Here is a 17,823-nt window from a genome sequence, read left to right on the forward strand (position 1 = left end):
ATATATCTTCTCCGGTAGTTTTTTCTTGTAGATATTCGCACATTTCTTCAATACTTTTATCAAATATGTAACGAACAAACACTAGTAATACAGCGAGTCCTGCGACATCAGTAGATTCATCCATTTGCAATGAATATTCACTGCAGTCTAAGTCGATGAATTAGCTCTTTTTCTATGTCAGCAGAAAGATCTTTGATGCGGCGTGAAACAGTATCATTTGATAATTGTACTGCATCTATTTTTTTAGCAACCTACTCGTTTAAAATGCATGATACAATGTCTTTCACACAAGGCTTAATGAGCGGCTCACCGATTGTATGAGCTTCACTATGAAGTGCAATGCGTTAACTCACACGAAAAGACGCTTCTGTTGCATTTTCAATTGAAGCAATTGTAGCCATTTGAAGTTTAGATTTTTCTAGCGAGTCATGTCATCTCTTAAAAAAATGTATATCTTTTCCTTTGTAATCAGTGTATTTCGTTTCGAAGTGCCTACGAAATTTAGCTGGAGCCAAAGAACTGTTTACTAGTATTTTATTACATAAAACATCAGGAGCATGTGTATTGCCAATACACGTAAATCCATAATTTAAATAACGTTCTTGGTACTTCCGTTTTGGTCTGTTCTTAGGTGACTCTTGTTCTTTAATATTAGCTTTTGAAGAAACCATCATTTGCAATTCCATATCTTCTCCAATGATACGAGTAGATGTGTCAGCAGAAGTACTTGCTCCTCCTTGTGTTAAAGTTCCTGTCTTTAAACAAGAATCCATGGGTATTTTTTCAATAATGTTCAAATTCCAATATTTGTCAGAGCTATAATAAAAACAAATAGAATTGTGTTGTAAAGGTAACTTTAGTATGATAAACAATAAGATTCTAAATAAGAAATGTCGAATAATATAAAAGTAAACAAATAATGCAAAATAGTAAAAAAAGACTGCAACACACAAAAGTAAATATGAATTGTAACAATACTTGTAAGAAAAGTACTAAACCGTATCAAATAACGTAAAAGCAATTGTAATAAGAATGATTTGATAAAATGTTCAGTAACAAAAATTAAACAGTTCGAAATAAATCAGATATTAATTATTAGTTAAAAGAGTAAGAAGAATTCTTTTTTTAAAAGTCGCCTCGCCTACTCCCTATATACAGGAATAAAGAGGCGTTAGTTGATTTTTTTTTTCCCCGAGGGCCTGGTCCCAACAAATTTACTCGTAAATAGCTTTCCAAATTTTTTTAGTGTTCATACATTAACATAAGTATTAATAATTAATTATGGCATAATCATAAAGAGTATTAGTACACTTATGTATACGGTGTGGTATGTTGACAAATATAAATTACATTTAAATTAGTTATCAATCACTGGACTAATGAAATGTTGTAGCATGTCATAGTTTCTTCAGGCAAACATCATTAAATTAATTTGTGCTGATTTTCATTGACATATCCCATTCTGATCACCAAATATATTTATATTATTATTATTATAAGTACTTACGAGTGAAGGCAGACTGTTTCTCCTGTATGCTGGTAGTTTTCCCCTCCTTTTCTACATCCTGGAGATCTTTGTAGGCTTGAGGTGGACAACTCACTATCTGTTCTGTCACAAACACCTTCAATAAGAGATTTCTTAATACCAAAATTAAACAAAGTGCCTTGTCTCTTATTCATATTAATTTTAACTCTGCATTCCTATTACTTTTAAAAAAATCACGGCACTCTGGTTATTTCAGAACAAGCACTTACACACTGCAATACGAACTTGCAGAGAAAGTATTCAGTATTAATAGATTTGAGAACTGGATACAGACTACCTTGATCTTCAATTTCAGTGGAAAAATTTTCTTTAAAGTTCCTTACTGATTGGTCACTGATATTTGCAACGCAGATGTTATTCGTTCAGTTTTGAGAACACGCCGGCGATTGTTATAATCGGTCATAAACGGTGGTATTCTCTTTCCCGACTGTTGAAAGATTTCGATGTGTGAAAAGTAACGATAAGTCATGAATACTTCCATGTTTAAAAATATGCTGCTCGGTCACTGACATTTGCTACACAGATGTCATTTCCTTCAGTTTTGAGAACAGAAGATATGACACCAATTGTTGTAATGGGCTTGCAGGCAATTTTTATGACCCGAAGGTTTCAATGTATGAAAATTGACGATACACAGATCTGGGTCTGAGCTTTTCGACATATTCACGAATATTATTCTCCTCAGAATATTTTTATTATAAAATATTTATTCATGAAAAATGCTTAGAAAACTAAAATGACAAATTTCAGAACTTCACGTGGAACACCTATTCACCTTCTGCAGAACACCGGTGTTCTGTCAGTGGGAGCTAGGCTAGAAATACAAAGATTTAGTAATACAGAGCTCATAACCTTTACCACGAGTTGCCCTGGTCTTGCACTACCTGTAGGATCAGCTAGACTTGCATCACTTGCAGGCGCAAACTTGACTTATTTGTCTGTTTGCTTACTTGGGAAATGGAGTAAAAACCAGGTTTAAAAAATTGCTTGGTATTCTTAACATTTATTATACCCAAGGTAAAATACTTTCTACATTTATATCTCCTCCAGAGATTTTTATTTAATAAGGTTAAAACACCTTATGGCAACTCGTTCTGGTAAAATACTTATGAGCTCTGTATTACTAAATCTTTGTATTTCTAGCCTAACTCCCACTGACGAGACCTCAATAAAGGTCGAAACCGGTCTGGGTAGTGGCCTCTTGCCTTTAATACAAAACATCATACATCTCTTTCTTGGAGATGTGTTTTGGCATTAAGGGTAAATATAAAGATTAGTGATCGGAGCTTATGCCACCTTTACCATGAGTTTCCCTGGTCTTGCACTACCTGTAGGATCAGCTAGACTTGCATCACTTGCAGGCACAAACTTGACTTATTTGTCTGTTTGCTTACTTGGGAAATGGAGTAAAAACCAGGTTTAAAAAATTGCTTGGTATTCTTAACATTTATTATACCCAAGGTAAAATACTTTCTACATATATATATATTTTATATATATATACATTTTAGGAAAACTGTACCCCCCCCCCCAAAAGGGGGAGGTACAGTTTTCCTAAAATACATAAGCATAACATTTTTTTCTTTCATGCTTACATGGTGATCAGAATACAGTATCAAAAATTATGAAGACAACTACTGTGTTAGAGCAAAACTTTAGTTTAATATAAACCAAAATGAACACTCAACGTTTTGACCTTCATATCAAAGTCATCAAAATCTGGAGCATACACATATATACAAAGGTTTGCGTTTTCCACAAACCAACACACACACACTGGCATTTGGAGTCATTAACACCCTTAAAAACAGAGCTATAACAATTTGCCCTAATCAACAAGCTCTTAAACATGAATTACAGATTATTAGCAACACATTTATAAATAATGGCTATAACAAAAATACTATTAATAAAGTTCTTCATAAAACTTAATCAAAAAAGAATATAGACTACAGTAAAACCCTAGCCATCCCATACATTAAAGGGTTATCAGAAAAAATCAATAGAATCCTACACCATTATAATCTTAATGCCACTTTTAAACAACTTTTTTTTTTTATTCAACTCCTCTAAGGCTCCTCCCATTGGCATATCCTGAAGTTTATTGCATCAACTGCACCTGTAACTTACCTTATATTGGTGAAACTGGACGTACAATCCCTATACGTAAAAAAGAACACAAAAGACACATTAAATATAACAAGTTTGGTGAAGAAGGCCTCTCAGATCACATTCTCAACACCCTACACCAAATTGATTGGAAAAGTATCTGCTCTTTACATCATACAAAAACTTGGTATGAAAGAAAATTTAAAGAAGCCTGTGAAATTCTGATTAACCACTCTAATCTCAACAATAATGGGGGCAAAAAATTTCCAAGAATTTGAAGCAATTTTCTGCTTTTATTGGAAACTATTCCATACCAATTGGTTGAAATTTATATGTTAATTGTATAGTTTTATATATATATATATATATATATATATATATATATATATATATACACATATAAACATGTTGCTCTCCAGCCCAATTTAATTTTGTAACCTAATAGATAATAATAATAGGACTCTAGCTTTGATGTAGTAAAGTTTTTTTTTCCCCTCACCAGAGGTCAGGCCAATAACTGTTGTAACAGCTGGTCAGTAAGTTCAGCAAACCATGTAGATTGTAGTGCAGTTTGTTTCTTTGTATATATGTGTATGCTCCAGATGATGACCTTGATATGAAGGTCGAAACATTGAGTGTTCATTTTGGTTTATATTAAACTAAAGTTTTGCTCTAACATAGTTGTCTCCATAATTTTTGAAAGCATAACATTTTGGCCAATAGTTGAAGGTAGTGACAGCCATAATTATCACTTATATATATATATATATATATATATATATATATATATATATATTAAAAAATAAAACAAACAAAATGAACAACTTACTCTTCATAAAGATTATTTATTTTGATACAAAGAGACAAGCTATACTACAATCCACACAACATGTGGTGTGGCTATTAAATAACAAGACAAGGTGTGCTATGAATTGTGTACTCGTAGCAGTGGGATGCGCTTGTGCCATCAATGACCTTGAAGGTGCTAGAAGCAGTTGAGATAAGTATTGTTCGCTGTTGTTCGTAGTTAGTCTGTAGGCAGTTATAGTGTGAAGTCGCTTTGCTGGAATAATGTCTAATGTTAAACTCGAGCAGTGCATTAATCTCAAATTCCTTGTGAAATTGAAGAAATCACAGATGATCATCACATGTGATGAGATGTGGATTTTCCAGTATGATCTAGAAACAAAGAGACAATCAATCCACTGGAAAACTCCGTCACCAAGAATGAAAAAAGCAAGAATGAACAAGTCAAAACCGAAGGCAATGCTGATCTTTTTTTTTTTTTATATCAATGGAATGGCAATGGTTGAATGGGTACCAGAGGATCAGACAGTTAACATTATTACCTTGAGGTTCTGGTCAAGTTGAGAGAATGAGTGAGGAAGAAGAGACCCGATCTGTGGAAGAACAACGCTTGGATTCTCCATCAGGATAACGCTCAAGCCCACAGTGCACTCTCTGTAAAGCAGTATTTGGCCGATAAAATCCCAGTGTTGGACCATCCATCTTACTCACTGGACTTAGCTCCGTGTGACTTTTACCAAACTTGAAATCTGCATTGAAGGGCACCCATTTTCAGTCAGTGGATGAGGTAAAGGAGAAAACAGCAGCAGTACTGCGTCCAACAATGGAAAATTCATATACAACGGTGTATAGATAAAAGAGGGGATTATGTTGAAGGCGATAACAATTAAGTTGTACAAATATAATAATAAACCACATTTTTGCAACCAGTATCGTTATTTAATAGCCACACCGCACATGCGAAAATATTACTAATTTGCCCTTTTTATAAATGTCCCAATCAATGACACGATATCTCTTTTACAGAACAAATTTCTGCACAATATCACTTACCCTCTTTGCCTATGTACTACATTCTGATTACTTTGTATGCAAAATAACTGTTTGCAAATAAGTCTGGAAAAATTATTTTGTCTCACCTACTCTAACGTTTTATATGGACGCTTCTGAGCAACATGCTCTAGATTCCTGTAGTTTATAATGTATTTGAACTAAACCTACAGTTTGGCTCAGGTACACTGATGTCATTTTCATCATTTGACCCTGTGGCTGCTAAACTTTAGGCAAATTCCTCAGTCATCAGGGCCAATAAACATGTATGATTTCACAGTACATACATGTACTGTGAAATCATACTAGAACATACATTCATTTCATGAATGCATGTTCTGTCATGGTTACATGCTGAGCATTCATTGCATGAAATTACAGAAATAAATTGCTGTGTTAGAGCACTTATTTTAATTAGAATAAAATAGCTTTCAATGTTTTAATCTTAGTATCAAGGTTGAAATGTCGGGTAATTATACCCTACAGTGAATTATAGCATAACTGCTTTGGTCAACTGTTGACTGACCTCTAGTGAGAGAGAGAGAGAGAAAAAAATCAAGCAAAGTAAGTTCATGTTAGGTAGCATGTGGTAAACATTAATTGTCATGTAGGTTGCAGCAAATTAAGTAAATTTTATATTTCAATATGTGCCGATATCTGTAAGTTGTAGATTAAGTGGTACTGTGAGATAGCTGAGAGTGGAATGTGATGTTTGGATAAATTTCTTATGTAATTTCATCATAAATTAATTGTTTTTGTTAGCACGCTGATGCAACATCACAGTGAAAGGCAAATCACTGCATTGGTCAGTGAGGAAGACAAAGTAAACAGTGTGGATTTCTCAAAAATAGTATGATGCCATGAATGTAGTGTGTATGCCTGGGAAGATGTTGCAGATATTTATGTAGAGAAGCTGAATAAGAGAAAAGAATAAGTGTGAGTATGAAGGAAATGCAATATTCTGATGGACCATGAGGCTTACTTAAATATGAGTCTAAGTAGTTTAAATGTGAGTAGGAAACATGGCTTTGTTACTGACACAACAGTTGAAGATTGTGCAAATGTTCAGAGAGGGTGTATGGAAGTGATAATGAAGAAAAGAGTTTGAAGATAAAGCAGGTGATAAGCAGGAGGGCAAGAAATATGAATGATATGTTAGCAGAAATGTATGAAGAGAAAGGAGTGCAGTTTGTTAATGTGTGGAATGAGTTTGAAGGAAGAAATTAATTGTATAAAAGTGATGGACTGCATTTGAATGGTTTTGGTGAGAGTCATTTGGAGAAGCTGCTGCTGGAAGGAAGAGTAATGAGTGCAGAGAAATGAAGGAAAGGAATGATAAAAAGGGGGAGAATAAAATAGGAGAGACTGAAGTGGTGCTTATGAATAAAGAAGTGGATAGCATGAGTGTAAAAAAAAAAAAAATGTGCAAGACAAACAGGGAAACTCAAGATGGACAGATGGAACACAATATGAGAAAGGTTGATGCTCCAACAGGATGTGAATGCATGTGTATACAAAAAGAGAAGAGGATGACCTGGGATGTAGGGAAAACAGATTTGAAGAAGGTTATAGGATAAGTAAAGAGAAGGGAAATGGCTCGAGGAAAGTACGAAGTCATATCTAATAAGTGGTATCAGTGAAAAACTTGTTATAGATCCAGGAATGAGCTTATGTATATATGCAAATGGTAAAAGTATCAGAAACAAGGAAAATTAAATGGTTGCATTGATTGAGTTCATTTACCCAAAATAAGTGTGAATAAGGTGAGACATAGTTGGATGAGGATGACATCCTGACAGGAACAGAGATGAAAGGGTAAGATATATTTCGTGAAGATAGAAAGGGTAAAAAGGGAGGTGGAATGCTATTGATGAAATAAAATGAGTTATGTCTATACAAGGTAGAGATGAAGGAGGAAAGGGTGATGGTGGTTTTGATGCAGTTATGGCAGTGTTTCCCAAATTTTTCCTACGACGAAACACTTCCACAAATCCTGAAATTTTAACAGAACACCTTAGTTAGAGTCAAGTATCATCAGTCTTGTATTCAATGTAAAGCTAAGCACACACACTATCGCTGAAGCAGGCTGTATCGCATCGCAAAAATGCAACAGTGCACACTACAGGCGTGCCGCATTGACCTTGCTTGTGACCGCATGTTTGCTAAAATAGATACCTCCGTACTTCACTCGCACTTGGAAGTGTTGACAACCGCTGGTGGCTGTCAGCCAGGCTGAGTTAAGGGCCAGCACGTGTTGGCCTTAATAGCACAACCCACATGCAAAATGAGTAGTGCCTGATTTTCAAACATGTTTGAACTTGTCGCAGCATTTAAAACCATTCCACAGTAATATTAACACAGTTTGGGAAACTCTGCAGTATGGTATGAGATACAGATGAATAGAATGAAATACTTTGTTGGATGTTGTTATAGACCTGGTAATGTGATTATTACCAGGTCTTGTTTAATTACAGCAATATAGATTGAGATGACAAAATAGCAACCAGAAATAAATAAAATGCATTTCCTGAGATTTTGAGGGACAACTACCTCAGGCAGTATGTAACAGAGAGCACATGAGAATTTGGATTTGATCATCTATCGCATCACAGGATGTTATTATAAATGAGGTGTCAAAGATCCCTCCAGATGGTGAGAGTAACCATGAAGTGATTACTAGGGTGGTTGCCAACCATGTGAAAAATCTTGTGAGGAAAGGGTATATGTGGAATGATAAGAATGGAATGAGGAGTTTGGTGGAAAGGAGATCAAAGCTGTTTGGATGTTCAAGAATGATCTAGTAGAAGCAATGTCAAAATGTATTCCAAAGGTCAGCCGTTTAAACCAAAGTACGTGTGAAATGGATGGATGAATGAAAAGATTATGAATGCAATACAGAGAAAATTGCATTATGGAAGCAACATAAGAGGAGTGGTAATAATTAATTCCATGAGGAATACAAAGAATAGGCAAGGGTCGGGGGGAACTGAGTTAATAAGGTTATCAAAAGTTCAGTATGTGGTAGTTAGCTGATGAAGCAAAAAAATTCTAGGGAATTCTTTCAATATGTAGCGAGCAAAAAAAAAAAAAAAAAAAAAAGAATATTATGGTAGGATGGCACTGATCAGAGAAAATGGTATAAAGATAGCTACAGAAGAGGATACAGTTGAGATATTTAATGAGTAGTTCATAAAGGTCTTTCATCCTTATGAATGTGACATCATGGAGAATTTGAGACCACCAGTTTCCCATATACCTCTTCCTCACTCAAAGTGAGGAAGAGATATATATGGGGAATTAAGCAAACATGATGTTAATAAGGCTCTGGGACTTGATGATATTTCACTTTGTATTTCATTTGACTTCCTATGAAATTCACTTTGTATTTCATAGGAATGTGCCAGGGAGCTGACATTTGCCTTGAACATAATTGTTTAATATGAGTCTTATGATGGGACAAGTTCCAAAGGAGTGGAAGGAAGGAAAGATTGGACCACTTCATAAAGAAGGTCAAAGAATTCAAGCATCACATTATAGGCCAATCTGTGTGTCCAGTGAGAATCGGGATCCAAAATTTGGTTGACAACAATGGTATTATCTTTGATATTATCTCTGATATTGCACATATGCTACACTATGATGTCTTTCAGCACTAGCAAGTTATCAAGATAATCCTGATAAACCTTGTCTTTGAGAATTCTCCAGAGCCAGAAGTTACAGGAGGTCAGATGAGGCAAACAAGGTGGACATGCTATGGGAAACACATGGCTGATCACTCTGGATTCCGTGAAATGTTCTCAAAGAATTCCTGTACAGATTGAATGACATGCAGACAGGCCCCATCCTGCACTTAAATGACTGAATCTATGCATAGGTATTGCTGGTGTAGCAATAGCACTGCAGTTGTTTAAGTAGTACATCTTCACAAGCAAAGTATGTTGGGCAAAGTTAGTGCTGTCACTGCGGATAGTATTAATCACCACAATGAAGGGGAAAATCCCGTGTCCATCTTTTTAAACCCTCCTGGCATCTGCCGAATTGTGTAATATGCAAATTCCATTCAGTTGGCATTTACACTGCCTCCTGGGTGTGAATTTTGGAACTACCTTTATTTTTATTTTTTTATCAGATATTGATTCCACATGAAGCAAAATATATTCCTGCAAAGTTTTGCAGCATTTGGATCTGGATGGTGCTCCACAAGGCCTTAAACAGATACTTTAATTTTGATCATATTGTATATTGTCCACTTAATTTCACCCCACCTTGAATGCAACTGCATTCCTTCCTGCTGAATTTCTACTTTTCTCAGTTGCAATTCTTTTGCTATCATCAGCAATAACCCTCTCCATGTGTTGTTTTTTCTATTTGCTTGGAATGTGCATTACATTATATCCTTATATTTTAAACCTATATCACTCTTCATCAACCAAGTTTCACTAATACCAATATTTTTGTTATCGAGCAACCAAAAAATGTCAAAAAATCCTCACTCTAATTCCGATATTTTTCTTAACAACCAGCTAATATCCAAAATTTATTATTCTTATTTCTGATGCTTCTGACACAAGTATACGTGAATAAAATATCCTTGAGCTCACAGCTACCTTTTCATCTCCAATACAATTTTTTTTGAATTTTAATAAAATAAAAAATATCCTTTTTTAAAAAAAAAATGAAAAAATTAACAGCAAATAACATTAGAAAGCAAAGATATACAACTGTCAATTTTTCAAACAGCTCTGCAAACATCTAACAAATAAAAGTGTGTATCTATACACAAAGCAATCATGATCAATGCAGCACTGATGAATAACAATTTTACATAAAGCTATTTAAGAAATTTCATTTAATTGGCATGCAGTTATCTCATTAGGTTAATGATAGCATTACTGCATAACTCTTTTTATAAACATAAAAAAAATAAATAATAAAAAGGAAAATAATATACCATATAATGAAGTTTTCTTTCTTCTCTTCATTTTGCATTGTGCTTTAGAGAGTGAAACATATTTCTATAAAAAATAATATGCCATGCATTGATAAACAAATATTTCAAAATTTCAAATATAAAAGAGGACACATGAAGGTTAAGAGTCTTAGTCATAGAGGATGTGATTGATTCACCTGGAGTGTAGCCAGCCTTATGAGAATTTCTATAAAGAAGGGAAATATGTCAAGTGGGAATTATAGCATGGAAATGATATGGATGCTATATAGTCATTGTTCAAGAGCTATTTAACAGCAGCAATGCCTGAGTGTATTCCAAAGGTGAAAGGGCTAAACAAGATAGAAGTAATATGGACGAATAAAGAGACTGAATGAAGAGTTAAGCATGAAATCTGAAAGAAGGGGCAGGATGGAGGCAACACAAGACAAATGTTGGTAATGATCAGCTCAATGAAGAGTACAAAGAGCAGGTCAGTATAAGTGCAGTATGAGTAGAAATTAGCCAATCAAGCTAAGAAAAATCCTAGCGAGTTCTTTTATTACACCCTCTGTCCAAAAAGAAACCGAACTTTTTGAAAATAGAAGAAACTAGTGGCGCCACCTGTTGTAACTTTTTGTTAAAAGCGGCAACCTTCATTAGTGTTGTGTCAACTGTTTATGACATTTGTTTCATTAGAAGCCGAGTTATTGTGCCAAGAGTGACAGTGTGTTTTCACGAGTGGTTGGAAAATGAGTTTCAAACAGAGAGCTGCGATTGACTTTTGTGTTAAGCTTGGCAAAAGTTTTACCAAAACACATCAAATGCTTCAAAAAGCATACGGTGATGAGTGCTTATCCCATACTCAAGTTTACAAGTGGTTTAAGCGATTTCAAAGTGGTCATGAGATGCTTGAGGACGACGAAAAGCTGGGCCATCCAAAAACTGGGCTGAGTGAAGTTAACATCCAAAAAGTGCGTGATTTCATCAAAGAAAACCCGAAATTGTCCATGAGATTGTTGAAGATGAATTGGGGATTCCAAAATTAACTGTGCACATTTTGACTGAGAGTTTGGGCCTTCGCAAATTGAATTCACAAGTTGACCAACGACCAAAAAATGTATCTAAATTGAGCACTGCAAGGACCTCGTTAAAACCGTTTGTAAGGCCTCAAACTTCCTTGAAACGATCGTTACTGGTGACGAAATGTGGTGTTTTGAGTATGAGCCCAAAACAAAGTGCCAGAGTGCTGAGTGGAGACCACCAGAAGAGGGGCATCTGAAAAAAAGTCGCTTGGAGAAGTCAAAAGTAAAGACAATGCTGATTTGTTTCTACGATTCCAAGGGCATTATCCACAAAGAATTCATTCTGCATGGTCAAACGGTCAATGGTGAATTTTATCTCGAAGTTTTGAAGAGTTTGATAGTGAGAATTCGTCATGTACATCATGAATATCGTGATGCAGGCAGCTGGTCACTTTTGCACAATAATGCACCATCTCATCGTTCAAAGATTGTGAGACAGTTTTTGAACAAAAACCAAGTTTTTGTGTTGGATCACTCACCGTATTCACCTGATTTAGCACCCTGTGGCTTCTTTCTCTTCCCCCGAATTCATTTGCCGACAAAAGGAAAGCAATATGACACCATTGAAAACTTTCAAGCAGCAGTAACCATGATCCTCAACAGCATCCCAAAAACCAATATAAAAAACTCATTTAACGAATTAACTGACCGTGTCAAATGCTGTATCCAAGCTGAGGGAGAGTATATTGATTGAAATAAATGATTTAAATAATTATAATTGGCCTGCGTTTTATTTTCAATCAAAAGTTCGGTTTCTTTTTGGGCAGAGGGTGTATGTGGCAAATAGAAGAAAAAATGACTATGGGAGGATAATGCTAGCTGATGACACTGGTAGATTGGTAACCAGTGCAGAGGATATAGTTGAAAAATTCAATGGTCAGTTTATCAGTATATCTCATCTTCATGAAGGAAACATTAGAAGCTGGAGGAGGGTGCAGTGTTGGTGGTGGAAGAGGGACTGATGATGATGAATGAGCAGGAAGTATATGAGAAATTAAAAACTAGATATTAATAAGGCAATAAGACTTGGCAATATATCACCATGTGTCTTGAGGGAATGTTGAATGTAATTAATGGCACCTTTGGAACATCTATTTAACAGGATTCTTGCTAAAGGGCAAGGCTCCAAGGAATGTAAGGTAGGAAAAATTGTTCCACTTCATAAAGGGGGGGAGAATAAGAATGAAGCTATAAATTATAGGCTAATCTGTGTGTCTAGGGTTGTTTTTAAGGTGCTAGAGAAGTTAATGAGGATTCAGAAGTAACAACAGCAGTATTTTTTATGATGATCAGCATAAGTGTATTAGGGGATGGCCATGTTTCAGCAATCTGCTTATGTATTACAACAAGGTGACAAATTCACTCGATATAGAGGAGATGGACATATGCTGATGTACTTGGATTTTTCAAAGGCTTTTGAGAGACTGCCACATGACAAGCTAATAGCTAACTTGAAACAAATGGGATTGATGATGACAGACTGGTAAGTTGGATAGTTGAGTGGTTGTTAGATGGGTTTATGGCAGATTGTGTATGGAGAATTGGTATCCCAAAAGAGGAAGTTCATTAGTAGAGTGCCACAGGGATCTGTTTTGGTACAATTATTGTTTAACTTCTATGCTAGCGACATTAGGGCCAGCTTAAGTTGACGATGCAAAATTGGGAAGAGTTATGAGAAGGGCAGACGTTCTGGCCTTGAAGGAAAATCTGAAGAGAGTATGTGAGTATAAACGAGTGGAGCTATTAGTTTAATGTTGCAAAGATTTTGAAATCTGGTGAAAGGCTGGGATGCAAACTATACAATTAATGGGGAAATTTTGATAGAGGTGGAGGACATGAGAGACCTGGGAGTGATAGTGGACAAACGCTTGAAGTCTAGGAGTCACATTGCTAAATTTGTAAGGACATCGCAATGGATTACAACAATAATGAGAATGACACTGACATGCAGACGAAAAGAAGTTATAGTTACCTTTTATAAGAATTTGATCAGGTCCCATATGGACTACTGTGCAGAGATTTGATAGCCTGAGAGAAGGGTTTTTTTTGACAGAGAAGGTTTACTAAGTTAGTGTCAGGTCTATGGAATGTCAGATACAAGGAGAGATTCAGGGAAAGCAACTTACAGAGCATTGTGAATAGAAGAAGAAGAGAAGGGGATATGATTGAGACATGGTGATGGGTTGTTACCAGATTAATGTGGAGGAGATATTTTATAGAGTAAAGTAGAGGAGGCAAGAATAGAACTACAGTCCATCCTTGGAAGTTGTATAAGGAGAGTGTGAGCAAGGGAATGAGAAGCTGGTTCTTTGCATGGAGTAATTGGTAAGTGGAATGTATTGCCTGAAAATGGTGAGTGTGCAGAAATTGTGAATGGGTGAAAGCTGTAATAAAGGTGATTGGGCAAGGGCAGGTGTGGTGGGGAAATAACAGCAAACAAGTGATTTGGGTAAGGCTGGTTATAGACCTAAAAGTGAATTGCCGTGTTTATTTACAAATGCAAGGAGTATCAGAAATAAGGGAGATCAAATTAATAATGAAAGACATTTGGACCACAGTAATAACTTTAATTAAATAAAGGTACAAATATTTCGTACTGAAAGTAACAGTACATCCTCAGTGTAGAACAAACAGTTAAAGGAATGGAATACAAAGTACAGAACAGTCGGTGGATCACCAAATAAAATTGTTGCCGTGTGCCAGAAGATTAATTACTAAAATATTATTAAATAATTCTTTAAAGATAATTATTTCATTGATGGTTGCATAAAATAAGAGTCTCCCAAACTTTTGGGAGAGAGCGAGAGACAGTCATTTCGATTTAAATTCGGCCAATGTAAGAGGGCTTCACAACTTTCTTTAAAAAGGCGTTCATATTTAAACCTGCATCTGTGGAGAAGACAAGCTTTATCCCACTGGATATTATGATTAGTGTCAATGCTATGTTGTGCTAGACCAGACTTATGAGGTTTCATGTATTCGATATAATATTGATGTTCCTTCATTCTTTTTTCCACAGAATGGCCTGTTTGTCCAAAATATGACAAATTCACATGGTATCTGGTAAACACCAGCGAATGATAAAGGTGACAGTTTGTCTTTTGTAGATGGCAACAAGTGAGAAATTTTGTTGATAGGAAAATATGTAGGAATAAGATGATACTTCTTCAAAATTCTGCCTATAGGTTCTGAGATGCCTGTAATGTAAAGGATTGGAACTCTGTGGTCTGTTGAAGAATCCTGAGGTGTTGGAAAATAGGAGTCAATTATCTGTTGGATTTGATTAGGTTGCAACCATTAGATTCTATTAACTTTTTATAGTGAAAAGTTCTTGTTGTAAGCTTGATGGAGAGGAGCACACTTTATGTGCTCTATTAATTCAAGATTTGATAATGCCAATTTTTTGAGAGGTGTGATGAGTAGACTTTTGATGACTGTATCTACCAGTAAAAGTAGGTTTTCGATAGACACTTGTAGACAAAGTACCAGAGGATGTACGTGTAAAGAGGATGTCCACGAATGGTAAACTTCCAGACTTTTCTTTTTCCATGGTACAAAATTAATAACAGAAAACTCATGTACAAAGATTATTTAATAGTATAATTTTCGCCTGTGTGTCACAGGCATCTTCGGTACATTCTAAGCTCAAATTAAACAATAACTGACAATTTCAAAAAGCACCACCTAAGTAGCTGGTGTAAGATAACACCAGCTACTTCTCTCTCTCTCTACTTATTTGGAATTGTCAGTTATTGTTTAATTTGAGCTTAGAATGTACTGAAGATGCCTGTGACACACAGACGAAAATTATACTATTAAATAATCTTTGTACATGAGTTTTCAGTTATTAATTTTGTATTGATATGTCTACTCACAGTATACCTCTTTTAAAACTTTTTCCATGGTGAACTGAATGTGTGGGTGAAGGCTATTTATCTGTTGCAGAAATGTGATAAGTTCCTCTTCAGCATGTGGCCAAATAGCAAAAACATCATCGACATAATGAAGCCAAAGAGAGGGTTGGGAATGAATGGATGAGAACAAGGTGTCTTCCAGATGTTTCAAAAAATAGTTTGCCAAAGGTGGAGACAGAGGGCTACCCATGGCAGTACCTTCAACTTATTTGTAGATCTTGTTTTTCCAGCTGAAATAACCTGAATATATAATGAATTCAAAAATCTTTGCAATATCCGGAGGGTAATCATCATATAGTAAGTTGACCGTGTCAGCTAATGGAATATCGGTAAAAAGGGAAACAATATCAAAACTGACCAGTAAGTCAGACTCTTTGGTTTGAACATCCTTGATTTTTTCAAGAAAATGTGTCAAATTTTTGATGAAAGATCTAGAATGTCCAGTAAGGGCTGTTATGATCGTGACAAAAATTCAGCAATTCGATAAGTGGGAGAGTCAATACAATTCACGATGGGTCTTACTGGATAACTTTCTTTATGGATTTTTGGGAGGCTATATAAGCGAGGAGTTCTTCCAAAATGAGTGTGCAGTTTATCCACGAAGTTTTGATCCCAACTGATAACTTCATCAAGCAACTTATTTAATTGTTTAATTTGCGAATTTGTAGGATTATGATTGATTTCTTGATAGGTGGAGGTATCTTGTAAAAGACTGGTTACTTTTCTCTCGTAGTCAGTCTTATCCATGATCACAACAGCTTTTCCTATTGGCTTTTGAAATAGATATTTCATTATTTTTTCTTAATAAAGTTAGTCCATGGATTTCAGCACTCAATAAATTATATGGCGGTAACTTGCTTTTAAAAAGAGAAGCCGCAACTTCAAATCATAGTTTATTAGCATTTTCGCTAGAAAGTCCTGACAGATTACATTCGATATTATGCAAAAAAATCAAGATAAGGAATGCGTTTAGGTATTACAGCATTTAAAATCAAGGCCTTTAGCTAATGCACTAGTTTCAGCGTCAGATAATGGGCATCCAGAAATATTAACAATCCATTTATTCATAGGTGTGTTGTCAGAGGTAACATTTTTCTTTTACTTATGGTATAACGATTCATATTTTTGCATAAGTCTGCCAGAATTTTTTTCATAGGAACAGGCTAAACATTGTTTAGACACCTGAAGAACGATATCCAGTAATTCATCATCAAGGACAGCTGAAATTTTTCTTTCAAGATCCAAAATAGAATTAATATTAGATGCTAAATCTTTTTTAGTCACCCGAAGTTGGTTCCGTATCAAGGAAAAACTTGCATGAACGTAAATTGTGTGAGCTCCAGGAGACCGAATTGCTTCTCTAAATCTAGCAAACGTAGGAATGACTTTTGTATCATGGCATTTTTTGAGAAAGGCAATCCGTGCACGAAGCTTACCTTGTAAAACCGATAACTTCCCTAATTTTCCTGTTTGTTTAGTGAGTTCTTCCCCATGAAGGATAATAAGTCTAATCTTTAGAGGTACCTGTGGCATATTATGCCACAGGTACCTCTAAAGATTGGTGATGAAATTGTTTCATTGATTGAGTTTATTCATCCCAATATTGTTGGAATAAGCAAAACATGGTTGATGAATACGATATCTTAATGGCAATAGAAATGGAAGGGTACAGTGTTTTTCACAAGGAGAAAGGACAAGAAGGGAAGGGAGTGATGCTGATGACAGCAGAGGAATGTTGGCATAAGGTAAATATGAAATAAGAAAATAGTGGCAATGGTGATGAAGCAGTGTGTTGTGAGGTGGAAGTTGACAGAAAGACATATTTAGTTGGATGTTGCTTATAGGGCAGGGAATGTAGATGGTGATGATGATGAAATGTATTTCATCATCATCACCATCCTTAGTGCACAAGAAATAAGTGATTATTTATGGATGATTTTAATCATTTAAGTATAGATTGGAATGAATAGATAGCATTTAGAAATAAGGAAAATGAATTTCTTGAGTGACAACTATCTTAAGCAGCATGTAAAGGATGGCATGATAGTATCAAGAGTTTTAGATCTGATCACTTTATCAGAGGATGCAATTGTGAGTCGGGTTTTGCATTTTCCTCCAGTTGGTAAGAGTGATTAAGAAGTGATCACCTAAGCTGTGGCTAGCCACATGCAGATTTCTGTTTGTCGTCATCATCTGGTAGCATCTTCTAGAAAGAGGGTTGCAGCAGACGAGCAGCTCTTCTCCATTTCTCCCGGTCTGTTGCCTCAATCATTCTTACACCAGTCCATTCCACAATATCATTAAACCACTCTTTAGTTGGTCTTCCACGTCTTCTCTTCCCTTCAACTTTCCCTTGTAATATGGTTCTTGCCAGTTGTCCTGAAG

At 35.5% G+C, this 17,823-nt stretch overlaps 1 protein-coding gene across 6 annotated transcripts in view; it reads right to left on the reverse strand.

The window, feature by feature from the left end:
* LOC150102306 (uncharacterized) overlaps positions 1-17,823 on the reverse strand; it is a 263,333-nt gene that overhangs the window by 136,717 nt on the left and 108,793 nt on the right. For all 6 annotated transcript variants that reach the window (XM_090399073.1, XM_090399072.1, XM_090399068.1 and 3 more), the window contains one exon: positions 10,464-10,527. In XM_090399073.1, the coding sequence (XP_090255199.1) occupies positions 10,464-10,527 (64 nt within the window). The remainder of the gene's footprint in view (positions 1-10,463; positions 10,528-17,823) is intronic.

This window comes from Typopeltis vanoorti, chromosome 10 (genome assembly GCF_054136105.1).
Source record: "Typopeltis vanoorti isolate ZY-2024b chromosome 10, IOZ_Tvanoo_1.0, whole genome shotgun sequence".
Classification (NCBI taxonomy): domain Eukaryota; kingdom Metazoa; phylum Arthropoda; class Arachnida; order Uropygi; family Thelyphonidae; genus Typopeltis; species Typopeltis vanoorti.